The 27886-nt window shown below is 39.0% G+C and overlaps 1 protein-coding gene across 1 annotated transcript in view; it reads right to left on the reverse strand.

Moving 5' to 3' along the window:
• LOC130186481 (astrotactin-2-like) overlaps positions 1-27886 on the reverse strand; it is a 248702-nt gene that overhangs the window by 92535 nt on the left and 128281 nt on the right. Inside the window, exons 8-11 of the mRNA XM_056403643.1 lie at positions 19284-19368; positions 18191-18265; positions 15004-15141; positions 2078-2228 (exon numbers count right to left, since the gene is read on the reverse strand). Coding sequence (XP_056259618.1) covers positions 2078-2228; positions 15004-15141; positions 18191-18265; positions 19284-19368 — 449 coding nt within the window. The remainder of the gene's footprint in view (positions 1-2077; positions 2229-15003; positions 15142-18190; positions 18266-19283; positions 19369-27886) is intronic.

Below are 27886 nucleotides of genomic sequence, written 5' to 3' on the forward strand. Positions count from 1 at the left end.
ATGGGGAGCATAATTCAAGTTTATTAATATGAAATAGTCGTCATGGTAACGCAGTGGGAGGTAAATCGTTGGGGATGAATCTGCAGCAGGCATGAGCAGAATAACTTGTGTGTGTATAGAAGTGATTAAAAAGTGTCTTACTGAACATATTACATGTGATGCATACTGTGTATTTAGCTCAGTAAAATATACTGTGTTAAAACCTGTGTATTTAGCTCAGCCTCAGCCAGGTGCCTGGCTGAGGCTGTCAGTCATGGTATACATTACTGCTTAACAGCAGTGTCACAAATAAAGCTGTGTGTTATTCATCATCCGTGATCAGTGCCAGATAAAATTACAGATAGCTGTATGATAGCAGTGTGAGAGTGCAGGAAGAGCTGCGGTGAGGTTTGAATGAATGATGTTTTTGTTAGTGACCATTTGTTTTGTTTTTTTTGCTCTTTTTGGTTGTTCTAAGAGTTAAAAGATAAAGACGAAGAAAGAAAAACAAGAAAATTGCCGTATCAGTGTTTGTCTTTGGTTGGTACAAACCACGAAAAGACCAGTCGATTTATAGCCCCGTCCAAGTACTTAATGACTCTCCAAACCGTCCTCCAGCAATTGAGATGGCTCATCAATTTAATTACTTTACAACGCAGGCCCGCCCCATGCTGTCAAAAGCCTGGCATCGGAAGTTTCCAGCCACCCCGCACTTGTAAATATGCCAGGAGAAAACCTCTTTTGCACTGCATTTTACAATGTTACATCTGAAGTCAAACTAGGGTTGATGAATCAAAGGAGGACATAAAAATTCAGCTCCATCCTTAAGTATAGCAAATATGCATTTATAATACATATAATAGCAGTATCTAACTGGGGAAAAGACGCACATTACTAATGCTATTAGTAGCACTTCTTCTACTTTGCTGTTGTCGCTGGAAAAGTTTGCGTCTGCTGATCCATGTTACAGCGTGAATAACGGCCCCATCGTAGCCAATACAGTAAAGCTCATAGTGTTACATATACCTAAACCTGACCAAAGCAGAAAGTATCATAAAAAGTTAAGTCTGTGTACAGTCAATACCGGGGCACACACTGCAACAGTGTCTTAACTGCTTCTAACCATAAGCCCCATAGTGTCCATACATATACAAAGTGGATAACATCAAGCATACTAATTATGGCTGTAAATGGCACATAAAATATTATAGATTGCTTATATCACAAAAGCCAAGATAGGATATAGCAGATGGCATGCAAATTTAATGAGTGGCATTCATCTTGGGGAAAAACATTAAAAATAAGTGATTATGCAAATGAATTTTAGAATATATACCATGTATCACTTTCGGTACTTAATTAGTCTTTTAGTTGCACAGTCCTGCAATAAGTACTGAGTAGCAGGAGCACTGGTCATTAAGTGAACGACTTAATTCATATATTGCTTGCTGGTAGAGTTATTTTGTATTTTATTTGTTGTTTATTTTCATTAGCTGTTTTGCAGCAGTTGGCTATTGTTTGTCAGGGTTTCCTCAATTTTCCAGTGTGCCCTAAACCCAAAAATGAGAAAATGGGAGCACAGTTACGGGTAAAATACATGTAGCATGACAATCTTGAATGCTAACGTGCCAGAGACAGCGTATCGACAGCTTCTGTGTGTCCAGCCAGACTAAAAGCTTGAATCCAGCATTACATAAGTCTGCTGTCCCTTAGAAATCAGTTGTCAACACCCACTGAGCTCTGCCAGCTAGTTAGCTGCAGCTCAACACCTGCTCAGCTGACAGCAGGCCTGGGCGATAAATGGAACTACTAGGACTTTTATCAGTATGTCTATCACTGACAAGCACATCTCTCACACAAACACAAATACACACACACAGACCTGCACTCGCAAGACTTTTAAGGTACACAAAACTTTCAACCCACAATGTATATACAGATTTTTTTTAAACCAGAGTGGCTTTAATCGACAGCTTAATCTGATATAATCATACAGTATCTAACCATTAAAAATAGTGTACACTCACCACATACATAGCAACTTGCTCATGTCAGTGTGTCACCTAAAGACAAAACCAGCACATCCGAGTACACTTACCATGCAGCCTGATGAGTCCAGCTGTCGGTCGGACACACACTTGAAGTTCTTTTTGCAGCCGCCGTTATCTTTGGAACAGTCACGGACAGGTCCGAAAGATGCCAGGAGGTCCTCCACTGTCTCGAAGTAAGTGGACATCATGGCCTCTTCCCTGAAATGGAAGGAAAAAAAAAAAAGTGAAAAAACATGAAAAAACAGACGCATTTGCACGTTTTCATAGTGCAAATAAGGACATACAGGTACAATTAATGACAAGTACAAATGGATGCTTGAGTAGCTGAACATAATCCTTCACCACCTGGAGAGCAGTTTCTCATAACCTTTCTGTTTCTAGTGCAATTATAAAGCTATTCATGCTTGCACATAATGTGACAAAATTGTGGTGTTTTAATGGCTTTTACCTTTCCGCCTGCAATTAATGACTACTTGTAATGTTTGTGACTCGGGTTTGTTTCATAAAAGGGTATAAAAGTTAGCATAATGGCTAAAATATGAATAGAATGTAAATTCTGAAAATGACAATTAATGATAACAGAGCTGTTATTGAATACAGGAAAGTTTTATTGACAAACTTTTGACCTCTGTGAGCTTTGGTTTCATTTTGTGACTGGCAGTGAAAAGGCAAATGTTAATAAACCTTGAAATAGTAGTCTAATATTGATGTACCCTTGGGCATGTTTTGTGCTTTAGCAAGCTACAGCAGTTTTAAAACAGCTGTTTTAAAAGTTTCACTGGAGTGATGCATGCAGGAGTTCATGCTGGTTCATGGTGGGTCATGTCTGGGACTAATCGGTGCTTTGGCATTAATTGAACATGGTGTGTTGGTGGAGAGCCTAGGGAATCAGCAATCTCCATCCATTAATTCTCACAACTAATCCAAGGCCAAGGCATCCAGGTCCGCCCTAGCTGGCAGCTGGTGTTGAAGGAGACAGCGGAAGAACAAAAAAGTACATGCAAAGACAAACTCAGGCATACACAGTCAAAACTTCATTTAACGCAGTGTATTTTATTAATGCATTCAATTTAGTTTTTGACATAATGATAGCTATATAATGCTATTTCTCATTTGCAGAGCTCCATAGAGGGCTAGATGGCAATGTGCCTGTATTTTAATAGATCTGCATAATATTATATAACTTTATTTAAGTTACACTGAATGCTAATTTATGCAGAATTTATGACATGATTAAGAGTGTATAGCCATGCTAACAACTCTCTGAAGCAGGCAGAGTGTTGCTTTGAGCAACAGCTAACGTCAGCACGTTAACATTGTCCCGAGATCATGTTTGCCTTGTTCACCATCTTAGATAAGTGCGATAGGATGCTATCGTTACCTAAAGATAGGATAAAATTCTGATCTGATCATGGCAATTGATGAAAAGTCAGGGGAGCACTAAAGTCATTACATTTCACCCTGCAAGGACCATGAACGGACCAAACTTAACGGCTATCCATCCAACATTTGTTAAGACATTTCAAAATCACAAAAGTCAGCCATGTGGCAGCGCTAGAGGTCCAAAGTTGGTGGGGCCTCAGCCTTTGGAGACCACGGATGTCTGCACAAAATTTCATGGCAATCCGTCTAATAGTTTTGAGAGATTTTTAGTCTAGACCAAAGTTGCTAACTGACTGGCAGACAGATCGTCATTACCATCTCTGGTAATGCCAAAAGTATGTTTTCGCTTCAGACTTGGATTAAGTCTAATTAGAGATCAATCGATCTGTGTGTGTGTGCGTGTGTGCGCGTGTGTGTCACTCTGCCACTGCTAGGGCTATACTGTTTAAAAATCATTAGAAACGAAGGAGAGATCTGTAATTTCCAAATCCTGGATCTTTGTGCCTTTTTTCTGAGAAATGTCATATTGACCAATCTTGTACAGCTCAGCTGCTGTGTTCACTTCAGCATGCTCAGCCATGCCCATACACTGAGCTCTGCATGCCCGCTGTCAGAGTGAACGAAGAGGTAAGCAACCCCTGTGTTTTCCTTTGCACAGAAACAAAAGCTCTGTCTCTTGCAATGAGACCACAGGGACCACAGTGTGTTCTGAGGATGACTTGACTCAACAAACAGCAACAAGATCTCGAATGATGGGAAGACAGATGCCCTGCTGAGCAAGGATGCTTTTCGGTGTACTGTCACTGTCACTGTTTGTGTGTGTCTTTGTCTCTGTGTACTTGGGCGCTTATGTGGCAATGTCATTTCAAAGAAAGTGCTGAAAACAGGACCACGGAACCAGTAATATACACACTGATGTTGCAGTTGTTGATTTGATTAAAATGTCCTTAAGTAACCTCTGCTCAAAGTGGTTATAAACCATCACAAAGTAATTTATCTTGCAAAGTTTCATCAATGAGCAAAGATGGCGAAGTGAACTCTTATTGACTCAATGTTTACTGCGAAATAGTTTTGTGAAAATAATTGATAAATGAAATAATATTGTGACCTTGTCATTGGCTTTAGGCAAAGATGAAAAGCGAAGCATTAAAATTCATCAAAAAGGTAGCAATGCTCCGTGCACAGCATTGACAAAAATACCTTCAAAATTCATATCTTATTAATAAGAGCAGGGATGTATTGTGGGTAGATGTGAGCAGACAATGTCAACCTACCTTTTCAATTACAAAATATAATTTTTTTTTTTCATAATGTATGCCCATGTGTGATCAGCATTTGGAATGCTGTTTCACACCTCGCACTGTTTTGAGCGAGGGATTCTTCATATTAAATATTTGGCTTTCATGTTAGATTTATGGCACATCAGTCGGTAATTGGCACATCTTCCTTGTGTGAGCGGTGAAGTGTTACGACTCACTGACAGCACATCGGGACTGTCCCCTTTACAAAATCAAACCTTTCCTGGCACTGTGTTGTGCTGATAGCAAATCACTCACTGTCCTCACTGTCACACAAACTGAATATATATATATATATATATATATATAAAAAGATGTCAAACAAAAGAGCCCAGACAAGTAACCTATCAGTCCTGACTTTAATTTATGGAGTCAGATGTTTGAGTTGGTTTGTTTTTTGTAATTATAAGGTAATCCCCTGGCTATTTGTGCTTTGCTATATCAATGGTCACCTAATCAACTATGCCAGTGGTCCATCTGTTTTGAGCATTAATTCTAATGTGGACATTAATGACATCAACTAAACAGGAAAAAAATATATTTTAAAATGGTTTTAGCTTGTTGACCACAAGAGGGATAGTATTCGACTGGAGAATGTGATTACAGATACCAAAACATTTTAAGATAATTAAAATGTCACCTTCTGTTTACAACGGATTAACAAATGTTTCATCGTCCCCAATAGACACTTTTGATGTGGTTATGGCAGAACCATTATATTAGTAGTACTGATGTCACCCAGTAATTCCCAGTACTCAACATCAATGCAAAATACACTCTTTATCTTTTACAGTTTACTGTTTTTGCTGGCCACATGAGCAGCTCTGTTGCAGTTAAGTATTTTGGAAGATACATGCTTTTCTTAAGGCCAAATAAACGGCATTTGTAAATAGGATGAGAAATTGACCTTTTGGTCAACCAGCCATAGTTGCTGGAGGACATCTCAAAATGGTGTATTTAATTATATTTATTCTGCCTTCTTCGGGGAAGCATTTCTAGGACAGCCACAGGATGCAGTATGCGAGTCGAACTCTCCAAATATATCAAATGAAAACCACTGAAAAGTTCACATTTGTTTGTTCTTCCATATTCACTGTGATACGTAGTGGAGTTGTAGATGATTATTGCCGCCACTGGGACAGATAACATCAATCATTAATCTTTAGCCATACTGTAGTAGTTTTTCAGTAAATTTTTCTCAAGAAACAAACTCAGAATGAAAGCAGTTCAGTTGCAGTATTCACACTAAATGGATTACCCAAAAATGACTTCCTCTGAGCAATAGGTGGAGCAGAGGTCTCTATTTGAGGCTACGCTCATCTCCTTGGTGGTGTAGGTTTAATAATGGGAATTAGACCTGGCGATATTGATGTGCCACATTGTCGCACTCAGCTGCAAACTATCCAATGTACATCAGACATCATAGGCCAATCAATCATCTACATCATCTACATCATCTAGATTCAGTTGAAATGTCGCCCAATCATCACTGAAGTGGAGAGTCTCAAGACCTCAGCTGCACCTTGATGAATATCAAAAACAGGAGGTATCCGTGTGAACTCTTGTCAGAGACCAATACCCACATTCAACGTGCTTGACTTAATACCACAAAAGGGAAACACATCTCCCAAGTGTATTGGAACTGAATGGCTCACAAACAGGAACTCTGCCACCTGATTCTACCAGAGGACATCCCACAGGATACCTAAAGCAACACTGCATTTTTCCAAAATAAAAATTGCGTGGACTCAAGAAAGTCTAATTTCAGTGACCGCTTGATTATCCGCTTGGGGCAAACAAGCTGGTCCACTGTTCCAGAGCCAAGGATCCTGCAAGTCAAAAGGCAGAGATCAGTGCAGTACCTAAAGGGCAATGGCTGAGGGTGGAACAGATTTGGTCAATGTGGATCTCAGCAAATGAAAACTTGCCCTTAGACTGTAATCTAAGTTTAGGGAGGTTGCCTGATTTAGTGCGTGGAGTTGAGAGGTACCAACAAAATGCAGTTGGGCTCACCTCTATGCACAGCTTTGGCTCTGGAACCAAACTCCTTGATAGACGGTGGACTCCTACTCAGGAATTGTCCATGGCGAGATGTGCCAGTCGGTTGTGGGACTACTGACAAATCACCGGCTGGCTGCTGCACACTTGGACTTTCTCCCGGTGGATGAGAGGGTCACCATCATGTGGCTGCGTAATGCAGAGAGAAAAACTATTACTGTTGTTTGCGCATATGCGCTCATTTTTGGTTGCTAGGCTACAGTGGTTGGTAAGATGTCCTGCACCACGATCGCATAGCCACAAAAACTATATGCCTGAATTTACCAAAGGGTAGCTGAACACAATGCAGCCTATTTATTTTGAATGTTGTCAGAGAATGAATGCATGTTAGAAGTGGAACAAAATTTATGTTATGAGCACCAAATCCATGATGCAATTTCTGAATCCTGCTTGATTTAAGGACACTCAGGTTAAATAGTTAATAAGGATCAAAAGTGATAATCAGAACACTCTTGCTGATTGGGCCCATTATCTACATGGGTTGATTTCTCAGTTTCTTTTATCTTCTTTTATCTCGTAGCAAAAACTGTAACATTTGTGAGGATAATCTCCACAGGGTCTGTGTTTTGTACAGGTCTGCAAAGACTTGCTCTTTATTAAACTGAGCCCCATTTGCAACCAAAACGCCACCAATGTCACCCCCACCCCCATTAAAACCACACTCATTTTCAGAGGGCGTTCTGCATTAAGGGATAGGGTAGGGTATTAATAAGCAGCTAAAGTGTGGGATGCACTCTCCACACTCCGCCATGACCAGGGAGCATCAGTACGGATATTAAAAGAAGCTTTGACATCAGCTTGTTTCTCTTTGAAATTGGTAGGCTACTCATTGCTGTTTCCTTTATCCATGAACGTTCCACAACCATAAGTGTGTGTTTATTATAGTAACCATGATGGTGGTTTTTGAACCTTAAAGAAGTACTTATCTTAATCTATACTACATCCAACCGAACTGTGACCGTTCCATGACCTTAACCTGACCTGTTTATTATTGAAACCTTGACCGCAAAGGTCCGGTACACCTGCAACTGTAGGGGCGCTATTTCAGGAGATGCTCCCATGTGTCAGAGACAAATGACCTATATGATCGTTTAGGTTGCAAGACATGTTGGAGTAAAGATATACAATTTCATTGTTAATGCATAGCACTCCTAACACAATCAGCATGTGCTATAAAGTAGATAATGTGCATGTGCATATGACCTCTTTATTGCAGTGTTATTGTATTGTACTAAAATCTACACAGAGAGAGAAAAAAAGTTAATTCAATGTCTTGGTCTCCATGTCTTATTTTTCTTCTCTTTATTTGGCAACTCAATTTTTCTGAATTAGACAGGCAACACATGGCATTCTGTGCATCAGTTCTTTCTGCCAGGCACTCAAAGCATTGACAAATGTCTTCTTAATTGAGAGGAAAACAGAGGGTTGGGAAGGTGAGGCAGACTAAAATAATGGGTTGCCTCAGCTGTGAGGTGCATGCTAACTGGCTCTCCTTCTGGATAGAGGGAATAGTCAGTCGAAGAAAAAAAAAAACAATCAATCAATTCCAAGATGCCTGTTGCAAGACAGTCCGAGGGGAGAAAAAGTGGGGAAACGTGCTGAAGGAAACTCTCAGTAAGGATATTGGAAAGTTCCTTAAAATGTTGTGCAACATATTAAATCATGATACAGAGGCTGGAAATAATTCAGCAAAGTTTGCCTCTCACTATTTAATTAACAGGAGTCCAAAAACTGATCTATATGGGCATATAGAAGAGTCAAGCAATCCATACCCTACATCACTCTGTAAAGTTGTTTAAACTATATATATTGTTACCAAAATCAACACAGACTCAAATCCTGATAGTGTTTCTTTTCCAAATCATTAGCTTATCAAGATCATCTCTTCTGGCACTGTGACTCTTTTGCTTGACCTAGAAGCACATTGGTTGCATCTAAACACTGACTAATGTACTTGTTATTAATCTCCCTCTCTGCCTCTTGCTTTTCCCGATGATGAATGACCAGGCGATGCTGCCCAAAGTTAGAGCGCTGCTCCAGCATGATTACAGAGCCCGTTATTGGTCTGCCCCTGCACTTGATTAATGCTCTTGTTCCAGCTCCCCACAAATATGCTGACTCTCATCAAGCACTTTCGTCATTGAATGGAGTGCATTTTCTTTAAGCTTGCTGTAATCACTGAGGAAAAATCTAGTGGGTGAAAAAAGCAGCTAAACTTAAGTGATAAAATAAGGATTGATACATCAATTCTTTGGTTTGAATGTAGAGTTATAAAACATTTTTGACAGAGATCTGGAGTAAGGGGAAGTGGATTTATGTAGTACTTAAATTTTTCCTGGTGTCAACCTCTCGCAGTTGCATTGGATTATTGGCAACGGCACATTTTGATGGTTCACTTGATCACAGTGAGTGAGATCATTAATCACCAGTATGTGGTGTCACCAGTTACTCAGGGTTATTAACAGTTCCCTATTGACAAAAATGCCAGTCTTAGCGCACCGTTTAGAGTGTCTGAATCATTGTGTGTGTGTGTGTGTGTATGTGTGTGAGATATTCATGAGGTGTTCACTGACACATTGCCTTTGGTCCAACAATAATCAGTAGAAATGCCAGGCTAATATTAAATAAGAATAAATGTTAATAATAGCTAGTGGGTCTGTGAGTAAGAGAACTCATTCTTCAAATATCACTAAATATTTGATAATGTGAATGTTGGTGACTTACCATATACAGTTCAACTCATTCTTTACAGTTGTAAATACAAAGAGAAACACTTTTTTTCAAATAGTTCAACTGCAAGGTAAGCTAAAATTGTATGTGTTAAAATAATGGCTTGGAGGTACAACATATACAATGGCTCATTGTTTGTCAGCACTACCGAGACGATAAACAAGGCTCAGCCTGAATTCCACACAGTTATTGATTTGTTAACCAGACTAAACACTGAACACAGCAAAAGAGTAAAACATATTTATACATTCGGTACAGCGCTCCACTGTTAAAGGTCCCATATTTTACACTTTTCTGGTATTTTATTTGAAGTTGTGATATCTGTAAGAAGATATATTTGTGGTTTTAAGCACCACATCTCCTCTCTCAAGTCTTCTCTCTGGAGCTCTAGTAACAACAGGTCGTTGGGCAATTCAGAAGAGTCGCACTGAGCCTGATTGACTCCTGATTGGCTGACTGTTTTGAGTGATCGAACAAAAATAAAGCAGATTTGAGGTAAACACACACAAAGGTTTGATATTGAGTCCGGGCTGGTGGGGCTTGGGGCATGGCTGAGAGAAAGTTACAGAAGTCCTGACAGTTTGTTTTAAGGCTCATTTTCTGAATACAGGCTGTGTGCATTTCTCTGTGGACTGAGTGATTTGACACTTTAACAGTATTTATATAAAACCTCTCACTTTATACAATAAGGGACCTTTAAACTAGAAACTTAAAAAGTGTGAACGCTTACTTTGAACACACAATATTGTTGAGAAAAGACTTCACTAATTCAGTAACATCAGACCCTTTGTGAAAGTTTGCTGACTTTATGACCTTCTATTCACCACTCAAGGTAATGCACAAAGACGTATAAATTGATTTATGAATATGATTAATGAATGAGGAGGGATTTCAAATGTAGAATGTACTGAATGTACTGCATATCTCAATCCTTAAAATAATCCCTTTCATACAAGCAATAACAAACCAGAGCCCAGAACTGAATACTGCATAATAAAGCTCTGCTTTTATTATTATGACCCATTTTATCCTTTTTTTATGTTTCTTGTATTTAAATGTGCCTGACAAAGTCATATGGGCATCCACTGGAACAAACTTTCTTCAAAATCACCTTCATTCTTTAAAATCAGTTGTGTGTTAAATTACAGCTGCATTTTAACTGCTCTTTTACAGGTAAATAATTGAACATGCTTTTTTTGGTAACCTTTTAGTCAAGCAGGTTAATACTGTATGTCAAAATGACATTACCAAGAAGTTTTGTACTCAGGGAGGCACTTTGTTCTATTTCACATAGGCCTTAAACTATAATACACTCTGCACACTCACCCCTGTGGTGCAGGGCACTGAAATGTGCATGCACTGGTTAAAAACACTGGAAACTGAAAAACGAAAAAAAAAAAAAAAAAAAAAAAAAGATTACCTGTGGCTGGCCTTGCCTCTGCTTATCTGAGATAACACTGTCGCTCCTGGCCTAATTTCCATAACCATAAAAAAAAAAAACTAAGATGAATTAACTCTTAATATGAATGCTGTGATTCACTAGCTGCAGAAAAACATTTAAAAACAGTTCTCATTGAAAGTAGCTGAAAATCTCTTTGGATCCATCTCAACACAAACCAAGGCAAATTTTCAATGCTTTAAACACTGAGTGCACAATGGAAAAAATAAAAAAATAAACACACTGAGTGTGTAATTTTAAAACCAGCTCACTTAAAAGGATTATTAGAGAAGCCTAACCGGTGTGAGGTTGGGTGATATTGATATCAAGAGATAAAAATCTTCAGTTAAAAGCTGAGCTTGGTTAAGATGACACTTACCTTGACACTTACTTATCTTCTTTCACATAGAAAAGATTTCATCGGGTTTTTGGCACTGAGCCAAAAACCCGAAAACATCCTGTTAAAGCCATGGCTACAGTACATTTCCCCACCTCCTACATCAACATGTCTATCATGACTGACTGACTGCATCAATGTCTGGATAAACACTTTGGGAACGTGCATCAGCTAGAAACTCCAAAAGGCCCCATGGGACTTTGTTCCACAAAAATGCTTTGGATAATGAGTTGTCTGCATTATTCATGACACTCAGATCCTCCTATGTGACAGGAACTAATCGTTAACCAAATACAGAACATTAACATATTACTCTAACTGAATTGGGCTTTTAATTAGTTATACAATATGTATCCCCCTACATGTTTTAAAAACTCTTGTTTATTTCCTGTGTGATGTGAAGACTGATTAATCCTTCCGCAGCCACTCACGTTGGCAAACTAGAATAGATAGCTTTTTTTATGTAATATAATGGTTAATATGCAACATGTTAAGTTGCCATAAAGTACCATGTCACTTGAAATTAGACACACTAAATAAGCAATTCTAAATGGCCTTCTCTAAATGGAGCTCATACAGTGGAAGCATCAACAGCAAGCATGCCTGAAGGCCTGCCCTTCTGCTGATGAATAGCTGAAGTTACTGCAGCTCAAATGCAGCTCCTCTGCTGTGAAGTAAACACAAGCTAAGTTCTAGCTCTCTGCTGAAGTGCTCAATTTCCACCTTCCCCAGCAAGGTCTTTTCATCACACAATGACTGCAACACTTGAATGATGGTCAAAGAATAAATAGACTGCACAACAGACGCACGCTTTGAAATAATCACTTTACGTCCTAGCTAAATGGAGAGACTAACCTTTTGTGACTTCAGAACAGCTAAGATTAACATGTAGCAGAAATATTGCTATAAACTGTTGTTACTGTAAAACATGTCCTTTAGATTACTGATCGCAACCTCTAAGTAAATGAAATGGCTAGTTAATCGAGAGGGGTGGTGTAATCCCATTTATGTCAGAATAAGCAGATGTTTACAAATACCATGGGAGTTCTGTGCTCCTGAGGCATTTTCATAAAGTCTGTGAAAAGTCTGGATTTTTGCAGTAGTGGATAAAATTTGCAACAATTTCTCTGATGCACATTAGACATAAAAATTCAGTGATTGCTGCAATTTGGGCTTTTCTGAATTGCAAATGAGTTTATCGGAGATTTGGCCTCACCCGAAAAGGTTCTGAGTGTAGAGACGGTTCCGAGAAATCTACCGGTCAGGTGTATGTTTTAATACATTTGCAGTGCAGTAGCTGTCTGCCCTAGTTTCAGTCTATTAAAGCAGTTCATCGCATGCTGGGGTGACAAGGCACTTTGCACAGTATTAAAGGGCCGTCTACAACGCGGACGTCACACTGAGGTCCAGGACAATGATTGTTTGCATTATGAGATCAGCATCAACATCATCAGCTTTCATTCTGCTTTGATTGTTGGGTCAGTCCAAGGTTCCTTATTAGTGCAGTGATTCCAAGGCAGTGATCCCTGAGTCAAATCACCACGCTGCCTTGTTGAATTTGTGAAGCAAAGATCATTTATCACACAAAAGGGACTTTAAAAAATACAAGATAAGAAACAGGGTCAGGGGTTTGTTCCAGACCTCTGACCTATTGTTAGTTCATTTTTGGACTTTTCAAAAAAAATAAAAATAAAAAAAATGTGATGACCCCTGATATTTCCCCTGTCGGCAAAATAAAACCGCAGAAGAGTGAAAGATCTACATTGCCTCTGTCGTCTTTGGTTTAATATTTGCAAACTGGGAAGTTTTTGGTTTTGGGACTTCTGTACTTGAAATCTGAAAATGAGATGCCCATTCTGTTTTTCAGATTGACATTCGACTATCTGCTGACGATACAAACATTCGACATTAATGAGAAATACTAAGTGGCGCAAAAGACAAAAAGTAATATTAAGTGCAATATTTCTTGGTAAATTCCATCGTCTTTGTCTAAACAGATCTCTGTTTACAGCATTAACCATCAGAGTTCATCAAATGTAACTGAGAATCAGACAATGCTAGGGAGCGCTTAAAGTTTATCATGTATTTCAATGTTTCATGGACTACATATTTAATGTTTTTGTCTCTATATTGAGCATATACACAGGTTCAAAAGTCTCAGTTCAAGTTTTGCTTTTATTGCAGCACACGTTGCAGAAATGGGTGGAGTGAATTGATTTGTACTTTTCTTCTTTTAATGTTGAGTCCCAGTCTTTGTTAATGTCAATGTTAATGTTGAGACTCAAGGTTAATGTTAATAATAAGGCTCAAGTTGGGAACGTGACACATTTACCTTTTCGTTATGTGATAATAACTGTATGTTTTTCATGAAATTAAATGAATAAGAATATATTTTTTGCATCAACAATTCTCATTCATTCTCCCATGTGATTTGCAGGATGTACAGTGCGCACATGTGGTATAACTAGGATAGGAACATGTGGCACCACTGCACAGCCTCCATACACTGATATCAATGAATATTTTTCGACAAAATCATATATTTAATTAAAAAAAAACAAAAACCGCATTGTTGCATCAGTATTAATACATGTGTATCCTGAGACGCTGAAGGCCACTTTTAAAAGCCGGTCTAAGGTGTAAACTAATTTTGTGTAGTGACAGGGTAAAATAATGGGCTCTAGTGATTCACACGCCTATACTCTTCTCCTGTATCACATTACTATTCTTTCCTTTACATTATGTGACAAGTGCAACATTTTTTATGCAGCAATGGCAGACATTTGGTTTTCAAATGAAACATCACCTCCCAGGCTGATGTCAGTTAGATTGCATAGGTGGATGATTGTTTTAATCTGCAGCCGATGCTCTGACAATGTTTTGGGATGTTCAGCTGCACTGATGCATGCCAGCACGTGCTGGCTGGTCGGATGAAACGATGTGTGTTTTATATGGTTATTATTGTACTCTGGGCTAGTCAGTCAGATCCACAACCCTGTCAGCAGTAGTTTTTGCTTTTCAGATCGCTATGTGTATAGTCCAGGTTTTTGTAACGCTGCTTTGCCTGTCACTTTATTTATCTAATTTCGAGCGGTCCAACTTTGTTAAAATTTTTTAAGCACATCCCCCATGCAGATACAAAATGCTCATCTTTAATGCTTACCTGTACTTCTAACAAACCAAATTACTGTCGCCTACAGCAAGAAGCATACTGCTGTATAGTGGCTACAGCCAGTTATACTGATATAAACAGTGGTAAGAAGGCAGCCATGACAGCAAAAATAATAATGTGACACTCCTATATACCTGTTATATGGTTGTATAGGAATGTCGAATAAGAATGGAATTCTCTCAGAGTGGCAGAATCAACAATAACACTTCTGTCATTGAAATAGCTCAGACTCAAGCAAAGACATATATTATTTGGGCTTATACACTCCACTACACAAAGGAGATTCATAAAATATTTCTACGCCACTCAAGCTGTCGAGCCAGACTTTACAATTCCATAAACACTGATTTTCCTGTATTTGTTGAGACCTTCCAAAATAAAAAGTGCATGTATTTATGGGCCTTTAAGTTTATAGGGAGCAGTCAGCAAAGAAACTGCTATATGGACGGTTTCTCTTGCAACAAGCCGTGGAGAGCTCTGAGCAGAGTCGGACTGACCTGACCTCCCCTGGATCTTCAGTCACCAGCACGTCTGTCTTACAGCTGGCGATGGGGTTGATTGACAGTTCCACCGGTGGCACCACGAAGCTCTTGCTGACTGGCAGCCACAGCCCTTGGCCCAGACTGTAGAATGATCTGTGTTGGCGCAACCACAAGACATAAATGTCAATCAAACTCCTGTTGCATTATCACACTGAGTTATTGCACACAAGCACGTTTTCCACAGTATCTACATACATAAGCATGCAAAGACAGTACTAAAGGAAGGAGCACACTGACAAGTGTAGGCTTAGTGAGGGCAAGATGCTGGTGTATTTTACAAATTCTATATTGAGTGCCATTTATACAGTATAATGGGCAGTATTATTCTTGTATTCATTCTTTGAATTCAGAGAACATTTTATGTCTTCTCCTCGAGACATTTCTTGCAATTCTATAAATTTCATGATATTCAAGATTAAATTGAATGTACATAGAAGTTTGTGAATCATAAAATTTACAATGATCGCTGCAAACACTAAAAAGAAAAAAGAAACATGTTCTTACATTATTCAATCTCTATAGCATGTTTTTCTCCCTTTATCAAGTCGAGGAAACCTTTTTAGATTATTTAATAATTGCCAGCTTATGATGTCAATCTTGAGTGGCAGCTAATATAATTGGTATTTTCATGTGGTGCATCAATGGCACAGTTGGAAACAAAATTGAATTTGCAGAAATACACTGCAAGTTGATTTAGCAGCATGGCTTTTTTTTTAAGTAACTAATTTAAAAAAAAAAAAGTCTTCTCTTTGCAAGTAACGTGCTCTGCAGCACAATGCTTTGGCATTTCTGTGACATGCGTGGTGAAAACCATAGTTGAAAGGGTTAAAATATTCTGGTTTTGATAGAGATGTTTTTCCTGAGTGAAGATTACTGTCCTCTCCCAGCAGGATGCCTAGGACATACCGCTTGGGAGAAACAACACCTGGTAAAGCCTCAGAATATCACACAGAACATGGCTGCGTTTTGCATCATGTGCTTTAATGTGTCTGAGCAGGTGGGCGACAGGACCACAAATTACAAGAAATCTAGAAAACCGAGCTTCAATCACTTTGCTTTGCTGCAAAAAGCTTGGCATTGCATTTAATCAAATGCTCTCATTTGACGCCCACATAAAATGTAACACCAAATGCTTTTTTTTTTTTCCTCAACTTCACAACACCATCTAAGTTTATGCACTGTTAATTTCACTGACATATAACCTGTACAAGACCAGATTAGTGGAACACCCTGGGCTGCCAAACCTCAGCATTAAAAACCTTCAACTTGCACACATCACTGCTCCCAGTGCATGGTCCACGATCAAACACTGAATACATTACATACATTCTCACCTCCCCTCAATATCTGACAATTCAAAGCAAATTTGACTTCATAATGTCTATTATTCAAAATTAAAATATTACACATAATCCTGCCTTTTGTTCACAGGATGCTTATTTTCTCACTTTTCCCAGCATGAAGGAAAAAAAAGAAAAGAAAAGGCAGCACAGGTTTCCTTCAAAGCTCCCCATCTGTGAAACCAATCCATGTTACAATTAAGCTCCTCTTTTCACTGCTATAGGACTGAAACTAACACTGTCCAGCTGTAGAGTGATGCAGTCTCTTCCCTGATCCTCCCCCTACAATAAAAAAAAAAAAAAAAAACCTTCCAACTGGAAACCATGTTGAGTTTGCTGCATCTTCACTCACTTTGTCTGCAACTGTGTGTGTGTTTGTGTGTGTGTGTATATGCGGCTGTCCTTTCATTGTCTCAAAAACTCTGCACCGACACAGTGCTTCAACCAAGCAGTAGATTTGGTTTCCACCTGAGTGTGTGTGGATGCCAGCATTTACAGTCCCCATCTCCAACGTGGTGCTTTTAAGTGGCAGTGGATGGCTGAGAGATGGAATGTGTGTTTGTGCAGAACAAAGACTGTGGATTTACTACTTCATTTCTGAGACATCGTGCCGAGGAACTAACTCTGCAAGGTCAGTCTGAAGAGGAGCGAGATTACTGTGACAAAAGAACTCTTCCTATCTGCCTACTGGAGAGGTGAAGTGAGCATGAAATCAAGATAGATTTCACCGAATTAAAGCTTATTCCTTTATCTCACTTCGATTACACAACTAAATAGAACTGAATGAGGAAATTCCCACATCGACGTTTTAAAGGTGTGTAGACATGTACTATATATGGACAATCAAGATAGTGGGATTATAGTTTGTGCAATTTATGTTTCCTGTCATTGCATCACACTTACTGGCCTCATGACATCTGTGATACCTGGGGCCTAAAAAAAAGTGATTGTTTATTATCGTACTTCATATGAATAAATGGGGGAAAAGTTATCATATGTGTTTTTCTGTTTTGTTTTGTTTTGTTTTGTTTTTTGATAACTTTTCATGGAAAAAGTTGACATACACAGGGTGTCATGGTTATAAAACAGGGTCCGTAGTCCCTGATTACTAAGAGGTAGAACATATCCATCATGGCACATAACAATGGTACATTTCATATTTTAGCTCAGTAATATGTTTTGCACCTTCATATATATTTAAAGCTCTCCTCAAAGCCTTACATTTATCATCAACATGATTGAGTACTGTGTTTTTAGAAAAAAGGAGACTGAAGTCCATGTAATGCACTACGCAAGGTTGATCTGCGCTATTAACAAAAAGAAAAAGAAAACTTAAGAAATAGTGTAACAATAACATAAAATGCAATTTACTTGTTAAAGTACATACAAAATAAAACAGTAAACATTTTAATAGGAACAGCTGGGTGTTACTGAATGGGTCCATTGAGACTTGCACTTCTTGCAAAAATGTCAGACACAATGACCCCCATCAAGAATGAGAAGTAAACAAAAATGGCAGTAAAAGCATTTGAAAGGAGTCCATCCAGGACGACCCCTTGGGCTATTCCTCCACACAGCAGCCCATGGGTGAGACTTCACCCCAGCACCAGGTTTATATTTGTGTGTCCAGCCAACTGTGTCTATGTGTATCCGCAGGATACTCATCTGTATGCTCTGTCACACACACTCACACACAAACACATGCCAAGAACACCACCATCATTCCACTGTGTGTCCACAGAGTCACAGATGGCCAGCAGAAGTCATGCACTAGGGAGATGCACCAGAAGTGAAGGACTCACCTGAAGATCCTCTCTGGGGCTTGCTCTCCTGTAACTAGGTCATAGCCCTTCTCCAAGTTAGCATATGGCCAAGGACTTGAGAAAGGACACAGAAAGAGGGAAATATATGAACGTTAATATTTGAAAATAAGTGTCATATTTATAATGACATTGAATTATGTTTATCTAATCTGAGTAAAAATCTGGAACACAGGATGATCTTGATTGACATTGACATTTATTCATGCAGAAACCAGAAAGATGTTGCAGCTGTGCACTTAAAATGCTTTGCACAGTATATATATAATGGAATATACTAAACACAGCCTATAGTAAATGAAGCACAAAGTTCAAATCTACCATCACTTGGTGAAACACTCTGGATTACCCTCTGTCAGCTGCTGATCCTACAGAACCGTGGCTGGAAATTTGATCTGCGATTGGACCGAATCCAGCAGATGACAGGTGGAGTTGAATAACAATGTGACCTTTTTAATGAACCAATGATTGGGCGAGCCAGCTAATTGTCAAACAAAGTCAGAGTGAGTGAGAGAGGGTTGATTTGACTTTTCTCTCCCTATCAAGTCAATTTCCACTATTTGTCTGTTTTTGGTGTCACACTTCAGTGATCTGTCTCTCTCTCTTTCTCTCTCTCACTCTTTCGCTCTCTGCCCTCCCCCCTGCTGTTTTGTGTCATTACACACTATAACTTACCTCCTACCTTCTCCTCCATCTATCTGTACTTCTGAGTCCCACTTCAAAGTCTACTTCCTCAAGTTAAAAGACCATACAGGTACATTTGCATGTTTTAGTTCATTAACTACAAATTGCTTGTATTTCACATTACCACTGACCATTTTGAGAGCATACAGTAAGTTATTAAATACATTTTTATACCATTCCTTTTAATACTCTGAAGATGGACTTGCAGGGGCTTGAAACCTGAAACCCCAGATAGCTAATCCATCAGAGCTAACAATTCACCTTTGTTTTATGCAAAGTTAATATTGTGTGCTAATGCAGTTGGGAGTAGGGACTGCAAACCCAGCCGTAAGGCCATTTAAATACAGATGAGACTTTAGACATATAAGTGGAAAGAGCACAGAGTACTTACCCTTCGTTGCGTCCCCAGTCGCTGCGAACACAGAGGTGTTTATGGACAGGATCAGGGGAATAACCCTCATGACAGCTGCATTCTCCTGCCACAGAGAGAACAAGAAGGGACACAGCAGCAGACGTTTATTTATCCTCAGTAGCTGAATAAATTACCATGTATGTGACCCTGTCCAGAACCTTCACTGGAGATAATAGTAGCATAATAGCACTTTTCTAAACCCATGTTACAAGGTGCTTCACACAAGGCAACATCTTTAAAAAAGCAGATCATAAAATTTCAATGGACTAATAAGCAAATAAAACAAATATAACCAACTACACTGTCAATAAAAATCAAGTAGAATCAAGAAAAGCTCTGTGATAAAACTTTGTTTTCAGAAGAGGTCACTAATTCTGCTGACTTGATTTCCTCAGGTCTTACTGACTTACATTCTTACTGCGAATGTTACTTCTAGTTCTGAAAGCATGTAAAATGCTCACTGTGTCTTTGACGGATAAAATGGATTGTATTTTGGAAATATCTCTAAGATGATAAAAACATGACATGACTACACAAGTTTTGTTGTGTGCTCCTCAAAGCTGAAGTTAGCATCGAATGAAACGGCAAGACTCTTTGCAACAGACGTGATGTTTTCAAGCAGGGAACCAGCAGATGGCAGGATTTGTTTTGCTATGTGCTGGGAACCAATTACACTGATCTCTGTTTTGCTAGAGGTTACGCTCCAGAAAGTTATGTGGCAGCCAGTGATTGACATTACATAGGCGGTGATGTAGTCATCTCAAATGTGCCAGGATCAGACAGGCAGGTACATGAGCATGTCATCGGCATAACAATGAAAGGAAACACCACGTTTACTGATAATACGTCCCAGGGGAAGCATGTACAGAGAAAATAAAACTGGTCCCAATAACTGGTACACCCTTCTTGACAAGAGCAAAAGATAACGTGGTTACTAATGGAGACACAGAATCTCCTGTTCACCATGAATGAGGGAGAACCATTTTAAAGTTGTACCAGATATTCCTACCCAGTGGCTCAGCCTGTCTAACAAAATGCTATGATCCACTGTGTCAAAGGCAGCACTCAGGTCCAGAAGAGCAAGGACTGAGCACATCCCAGCATCAGCAGCCATTAAAAAGTCATTAGACACCCTGAGAAGAGCAGGCTCAGTGCTATGATGCTTGCAAAAACTGGACTGAACCTTTCGAAAATGTTATTGTTTTCTGCTACTAAAAGTATAAGTAATTAAGTAAATAATGCATCTGTCAATTTGTTAGTATGACAGTGTTTAGACAGGAATGGGCAATTAAAAAGTGTACAGAACCTTGAAACACTGTTTTTAAGGTTAAAGGATGTAGTGATGTTTTTGAACACTCTATTTCTGAAAGTTTTTATGGAATTCATTACACGGTAACAGATGGTAGGATAAGCAGTTGCCATGTCATCTGATTTTCCACAGATCAAAACTGGAAAAACAGGCTAGTTCCTGAAAGTCATTATTTTCCCCCAAACTTATTCGCAATCATTCTCTTGGTTTGTTCCTCATCAAGCCATCAAGATGAAGCCCCATGTTTCCTCTACTGATTTTTCTCCCAGGATACTAATGGACACAAGCTCCATTTATTAAAGACCTATTAAACATATATTTCAACATTATAATAGCATTTATTTTGTTAATGTATATGTGATGGCTTAAAAACAGAGCTCGGAAAAAATAGCGTCAGTCAGCACACAAATGAGAAAATAGTGATATAAACATTGCTTAGTTGCACACACGCACGTGCATGCGCAAACTCAAACACACACACACACACACACACACACACACACACACACACACACACACACACACACACGGGTACATACTGAAATCAGTGGCATATTCTGTTGGCTCCAATCCAACAAAAAAGGCTCCCAGTATTAATGGAAGTCTTTACTATCCTCACTGAGGTATTTTTGTCCTTGATCTTCACTCAGTTTTTCTCCTACTGCAGAACGAGCCACAGACATTCAGACGGTAGCACGGCACCGTGTTTTGGTGCAGCAAGCTGCCATTCGTGCTGCTTCGGTCACGTTTTACTTTTCTGGCTTTTGGTGCCGCTGCCTCACCAGCTAGCTATTAAGTGTTTTCTGTAATGTAACTTGCTTGTAAATGGACAGCTATGTCATAATGGATCGTTGGACTGCTTATTAATAGGTGAGTGGTGAAATGTGTATGTGGACTGTACATCTTGAAATGTGACGCATTTCTTCTTTCGGTATGAAGCTTTAAGTGAATCACTCATCCACTGAATCATAGGACATTTCACAGGACATTTTAAAAGTACGTGGATTTTACTCCTACATCTATGGGGTTAGCATGTAAGAATTCCCTGAACACAGTAGATCGTATTGTTTTCTGTTTTGTTTTAGCTGTATTACTACCGTGGGAATTATAAAAAAACTAAACAAATAAAAACATTCAGTCTTTCTCTGGTGAACTAGAGTACCTTCAACAATAACGTCCATTTATGATAGTCACAAGTAAATGGGAAAATAAAATCAAACTCTCCCCCTTGCTGCGTAAACACAATATTTGTGAACTCCTGTGCAATTAAGTTACTGCTTCTCAAATGACATCTAACAGTGGTTTATTTTATGAGGGTCAATTCAGTTTCATAAAGACAGAACTTCTCCATAGTGTCGTGTGTGGCAGTGTGTGGTGTACACTGCATGGGTAATGCCTTTTAAGAGGATGGAACCATCTGTGAAATCTGAAGTCACAGATAGCTTCACCAACCTTTCTATTAGCACTGTTCCAGAAATAAATGCTCCTGACTGCTTTCTGTTGACCTATGGAGGCATAACACTGGAAAATGTGTAATGGCCACCCAGGCAACACCATTCACATTTTATGACAAGGTGTTTAATAATTTACTGGTTGACTTTACAGGCTTAAGACTCAACACATGGAATGATGCACCACCAGGATTCGGCCACAGAGAAGCTACAAAAAAAATATTTTCCTTTGCTTGTGGCTATTCTATGTGGCCTTACTAAAGGAGGAGAAAGAGCTCTTAGAATGGGTTTTAAATATGAACACGAGTAAACATCAACAAAATTCAAATAGCCAGCCATTTTGAATAAAAGATGAATGACGAGGACAGAGATGGCAGGATTATTGTTGCATCCATTTTGAGAATGTATTACCATCATTTTATTAAAATAACTTCTAGTTCTTTCTGTCCATGACAAAATATTTCCTATAAATTTGAGACCAATAAAAAGTAACACAATTAACCCAAACCACCAAAACACCAAAGTATACCATTTGACATTGGCCTCCAGAAGCATTTTCTGATATGACGCTATCAGCAGGATGACTTCATTTGTCAGTCCCTTCTAAAGCTTTGACAAAACACCATTTCAAAATTAAAGGTATTCTGAGGTTATAACCCTGCGGACTTGCTTAGGGTTAGGGAAAGATCATGGTTTGGGTAATAATGACCTTTTCATCATCATGGTCACAATAATAACCACTTGGTGGAGGTTAGGGAACAACTGCAGTCATGGCTAAAGGAAAGCAATGTTGATTGACAGTTGGAAACAAGAAAAGACTAGCGTTCTCCCATGTTAAAATCCAATCTAATCACATTTTGTCCACCCATTCACCCACCCATCCATCCTCACCGCCTCCCTCTGCTGACTCTATGGCTCTGTAACTTCACACTATTTCTTTCTTTGCTCCTGGGAGAAAAGAGTCATAATACTAGAGTTGCTAGAGGGCTCTGTCACTTGAACATGAACATACTATATTTCATTTTTGGGTATCCTGTTCAAGCTGTAAACACACACAGTCACACATACATATATAAACACAGACACCCCCATTTCCCAGTGCTACTCTTTACATACATGTTTAACCTAGTTATATTCAATTCTTCCTGACTGCCAGAGGCAGTGCTTAATAAAATCCATCTTGCACATGTGCAGTTAGGTCACATGTTAGCAGTTACATGCTGGAGAGGTAGGGAAGAAATCTAAATAACCTTTCTCTCTACACTCTCTCTCTCTCCCTTTTCAGTATGCCAAGGGCTGGAAGTGACATTTTCATTAGTAGTCTGTTGGTGGTTAGGCTAACAATGGTGCCCCAACTTGAGATTTCTTTTCTTACACATGCAAGGGGAAAGATTTACATAACAAACTCTGATTTGCTGGTGAAAATGCAATGACTGTGCTCTGATTAATTGGAGAGGAGAGGTGGGAGCTGGCTGAATCCAGGAATACCACTGACAGGACTGTGCCTGCTGCTGACAGAGGCTATACTTAGCTAGTGTTTGGATGAAGAGGAAACATCTAATGGGACAAGGCCAACACTTGTTTTTGGATTTCATCATGCACACCAAACAGAGAGCCGATCATTACCTAAATTACCACTGTTCCTTTGCTGAATGAACTGCTAACAGAGCAAGTCTGGAGTCGAGGGCCAGTGACGGACCTGAGTGCCACACTTGCATTCTGTCATGTATTGTAATCCCTTGATGCCCAAAACAACTATTCACATTTAGGCATGTCAACATAAATCAAAACGGTCTGTCCAACAAAATAAAACACTAACGCTGTGTCTCCCAATTTACACACTGTATTATAATATGATGATACACTAGATTATTTTTACATATGAACATATCCCCTTTCTAACCTTACCTGTTTAAACAGTTAAAAAAAATGTCCGTACCGACACAATTAAAGGTTACTTCAACAACTGTGTTCAGCAATCATCGTCAGTTTAAATTAACTTATCCCCCATGGCCCGGGCCTTCCCCGAAGGGTTGTAGCAATATGTTTGTGGATCAAAGCAGTCTCCACTTCTAGGTCAAAGGTGAAACTCATATATATATATATATATATATATATATATATATATTATATATATATATATATATATATATATATGTTTTTTTACCAGCAAATCAGAGTAAACTTATCCACACATTACACAGATAAAGTTACTGTACATTGTCCAGCATTTTCCCTGTCTGATCCCTTCTATACAGGTTTTTATACAGTATTATTGTTGTGAACATGAGTCAGTTGATATTTGGGTGTGCATGAGTGATTAGTGCATCTTACATGTTTACATTCACATGTTCCCCAGAATGGCTTTTGAATGACAGACACTGGGCCCTGATAATAACGGCAGGAGCCATAAACTCTTTGGCAGGTAGTTATTTTGGAAAGGAGAAAATGGACACAGGAAGTCAGTGAACTGGAAGCTTCTGTTTCAGCTTCAGTTTTAGTTTTTTAGCTTTGATCGCAAGCAGAAAGAAAACCTTTTCCTCTCACATTTATTGTATGGTTATATGTGTGTGAAACCGTGGAGGCTGCACAGGGACGCATCTCTTCCACCTCGCACCAGCCTGGAAGCACAGTTTGGCTTTAATCTGAGACACACCTTACTAATAATCAGTGGAGTGCAGCTCTTTCCTTTATGCAAATGCATTTAAGGCAGGATCAAACAATTAACAGGAAGAGATATGTCTGGTTAATTAATTACACATTGGATTAACTAACCTTCACACAATTTGCATGCATCAGTTATGTGCGGCTTTTTACGCGCCTCTAAAAATCTGGTTCGGGGCATGTTAAAAGGAAGGTTCAGGTTAGGAGGGGACACCTGAACGGACTTCTTTGGAAAGCTCAATGATAACGGACAATAGGTAAGAAACAAAAAGTAGGAGTTGTGCTGAATTAGTTAATAAATAAAAAAAACTGCTTCTTAAAAAGATAAAGCTGGCAGTAAAAACAACACACAAGGAGGGGACAGGGAGTTGTGATTGTGCGGTCATTAAACTTGAACTTCACGGAGCTGCTAATGCACTATGGCAACAGCGCTGCCTTTGCATTTACAATGTGTATTTGGCTGCTGGCTTCCTATTCTAGGAAGATATCATCTATACCAGTGCCATCCATCTGTTCTGTTACTATTTTGGACCAGTTACTGATGCGGTGGCTCATTGATTTATTTATTTCTATGAGCCATATTTCCTTTTATGTGTGCTTTTATATCATGCTATTTTTTTTAATACCTTAGGAGGAATTTAATGGCTGCAATTGCATGAATTTGGAACCTTAAGAATGAAGGAGGCAGAAAATATGTTTTCTCAGGTATAACTGCCACTTAATGTGTTCTAGGAAATGATGAGAATTTGTACTTTGTATCAAAACATTTTGATCTTAAACAAGGGAGCATTATTGAACATTATGTCGCCTTAATAAATCAGGTTGTTTCACTTTGTTTTAGGAAGATTACGAATGCGAATTGAATGTTTTCATGTATATCTGGCCTTGAGCGCACAGATAAAGTGGGTTAAATTCAGTGATGCCAAAAGTTAAGGTTGACTGACTACAATAAGTTGTCGGCCTAATTCAGAGGTAATCACCTGTGATTGGAAATTAACATTTGACGACAACAATTCTCTAACTGTCCCTTTCCTGTTGCATCACAGCCATGTTTCTGCACAGACACACCACCTTATACTGCACACGGGGATCGTGCCGTGCTGCATAAACACCAGTATTAGATTGCCAATCAAATTTGTCACCATTATGTCACCATTGTGTCCTCATTCCCCACCTCTCTTTCCTTTGTGCTCCCTTTTACCACCCGTCTGTTCTAAATTAGGAGCCAAAAATGTAAAACAGTTCAAGTGGCAATCACATGAGACCGCAAGCCATTTCTCCTCTCTCTTCCTCCTGTATTACCAACCTCATGTTATAAATGATGTGTTGTTATAATGATTTCTGGAATCCCACTGTGGCCGCATGAGTGATTTTCACATTTCAAGGACCATGGTATGAGCACAGAAACAACTTATTGTTGTCCTGATGTATTTTCATGCTTTCGTGGGGGAGAAGCCATTCTGCCCAAAGACCTTGGGCAGATTTTACATAAGTTTGTTTTTTTCCTCATAGGAGAATGTGTGTGTGCGTGTATGTCCACATGCAAGTATAGTATGCATTGAATAAAGCTGGGGTATATGTTAACACCCCAGCAGTTTCAGTTCCAATTAGGTGAGGCTGGAGGAGCCTGGGAGACATAATTTCAAATGAGGAAAACAAAGGCAGCGGCAGAGGTTCACAGGTCTTTATGAGGTTAGTTATGATGATAGATGGAAAAGTGCTGGCAGCAATCTATTCCTCCTTAGCAGGGCGTATAACTATATGAGATAGGATGGATTGACTAAAAGCATAATAACTCATAATAATAAAGTGATAACTTGAGTCATCATGCTATCATGGCAACATCACTGACTAAAATAATTTCATGTTTTTTCATTAAATTACATCATCTTCTATATAGAGGTGATGTTATTTCATGTAAAGGGTTTTTATTACATTTATTTTTTTCAATCCATCTCCGGGCACATATCATTCCATTTTGACAAGTACTATATACATATCTGGTTGTTAATGCAATATCAGCTCTGACAAAGATGTCAAAGATATACCGCTAAATCTCAAGTATCCAGCAATAGGAACAGTTAACTCATGCCATTCATCTACTGACCTCCGTTCTAGCAGTTGAGTCAAGGAGAGAAGGTGAGAGCAGAGAAGATTGATTATCCAGGCACAGCGATGTAGTGATATAGTGGTAGTCAACAGTGGCAGTCAACCAGTGTGACACTGAGGCAGGACGGAGGCACGATGGAGATGGTGTGAGATAAGTTGGTGGAATGATACACACTTGTGGTTACAGAGCACAAAGAAACATAACAAGAAAATGTCCGCAGTTATATTTGTGTTCGTCATGAAAACTGACGGGTGCGACGGTTTAAATGTCTAAATGTGAGGATTTAAGGTATGTATATGTGTATACAGTATATGTATGTGTGGAATACAGTATACAGTATGTTTGAATGATGTTTGAACAACTTGTTAATGTCACTGCTGTAATACTTTGAAAGCCCCAGTGGTAGTACTGAGAAAGACGTTGTGGTAGACAGCGATGTGTGCTGTTCACACACGCAGATGCTATTTTATCTCCTTCACTTGTTTGAACAATGAGCAGTAGTAGGTCTCCTGTATTCCCTGACATGTATTTTTCTTTAATACAACAGCAGAACTTAAATTTAGAATCTCCATCCAAAAACCTACAGACAACACGAGGACATGTCACCATGTCTTTGGCCAGCTTTTATTAGAAGGCAGCAAAAATCAGCACTGGTTGTGCAGCAGCATCCTCGCACCCAGGTGGAGGAGGTAAGATATATTTGTATTGCTGCAAGATTTTTTTTTTTTGCACCCTGTCACTTGCTTTATTTATTTATTTATTTTAAGTTGTATCAGGTTTTATGAATTATAGTGGTGGGGTTTTTGTTCAAGTACAGCACCTCCTGCTCAATGGCAAATGTCCATTTCCAACAACTAACATGAGGTTTGGTTTTGTAAAAACCAAACATTTGTTTGATGATGCAACACTGATTACTATTTTTTGTTTTTCAACATCCCAGCTCTTTAACTCTCTTACAATTTCAAAGATAAAAGTCAATGCAATGGCTGGTCAGCACAGACCCACAGGACACAGGGTGACCCCAGTGTGCACGAGTTTTGTGGGAAGT

Source organism: Seriola aureovittata, chromosome 18 (assembly GCF_021018895.1).
Source record: "Seriola aureovittata isolate HTS-2021-v1 ecotype China chromosome 18, ASM2101889v1, whole genome shotgun sequence".
Taxonomy (NCBI): Eukaryota; Metazoa; Chordata; class Actinopteri; order Carangiformes; family Carangidae; genus Seriola; species Seriola aureovittata.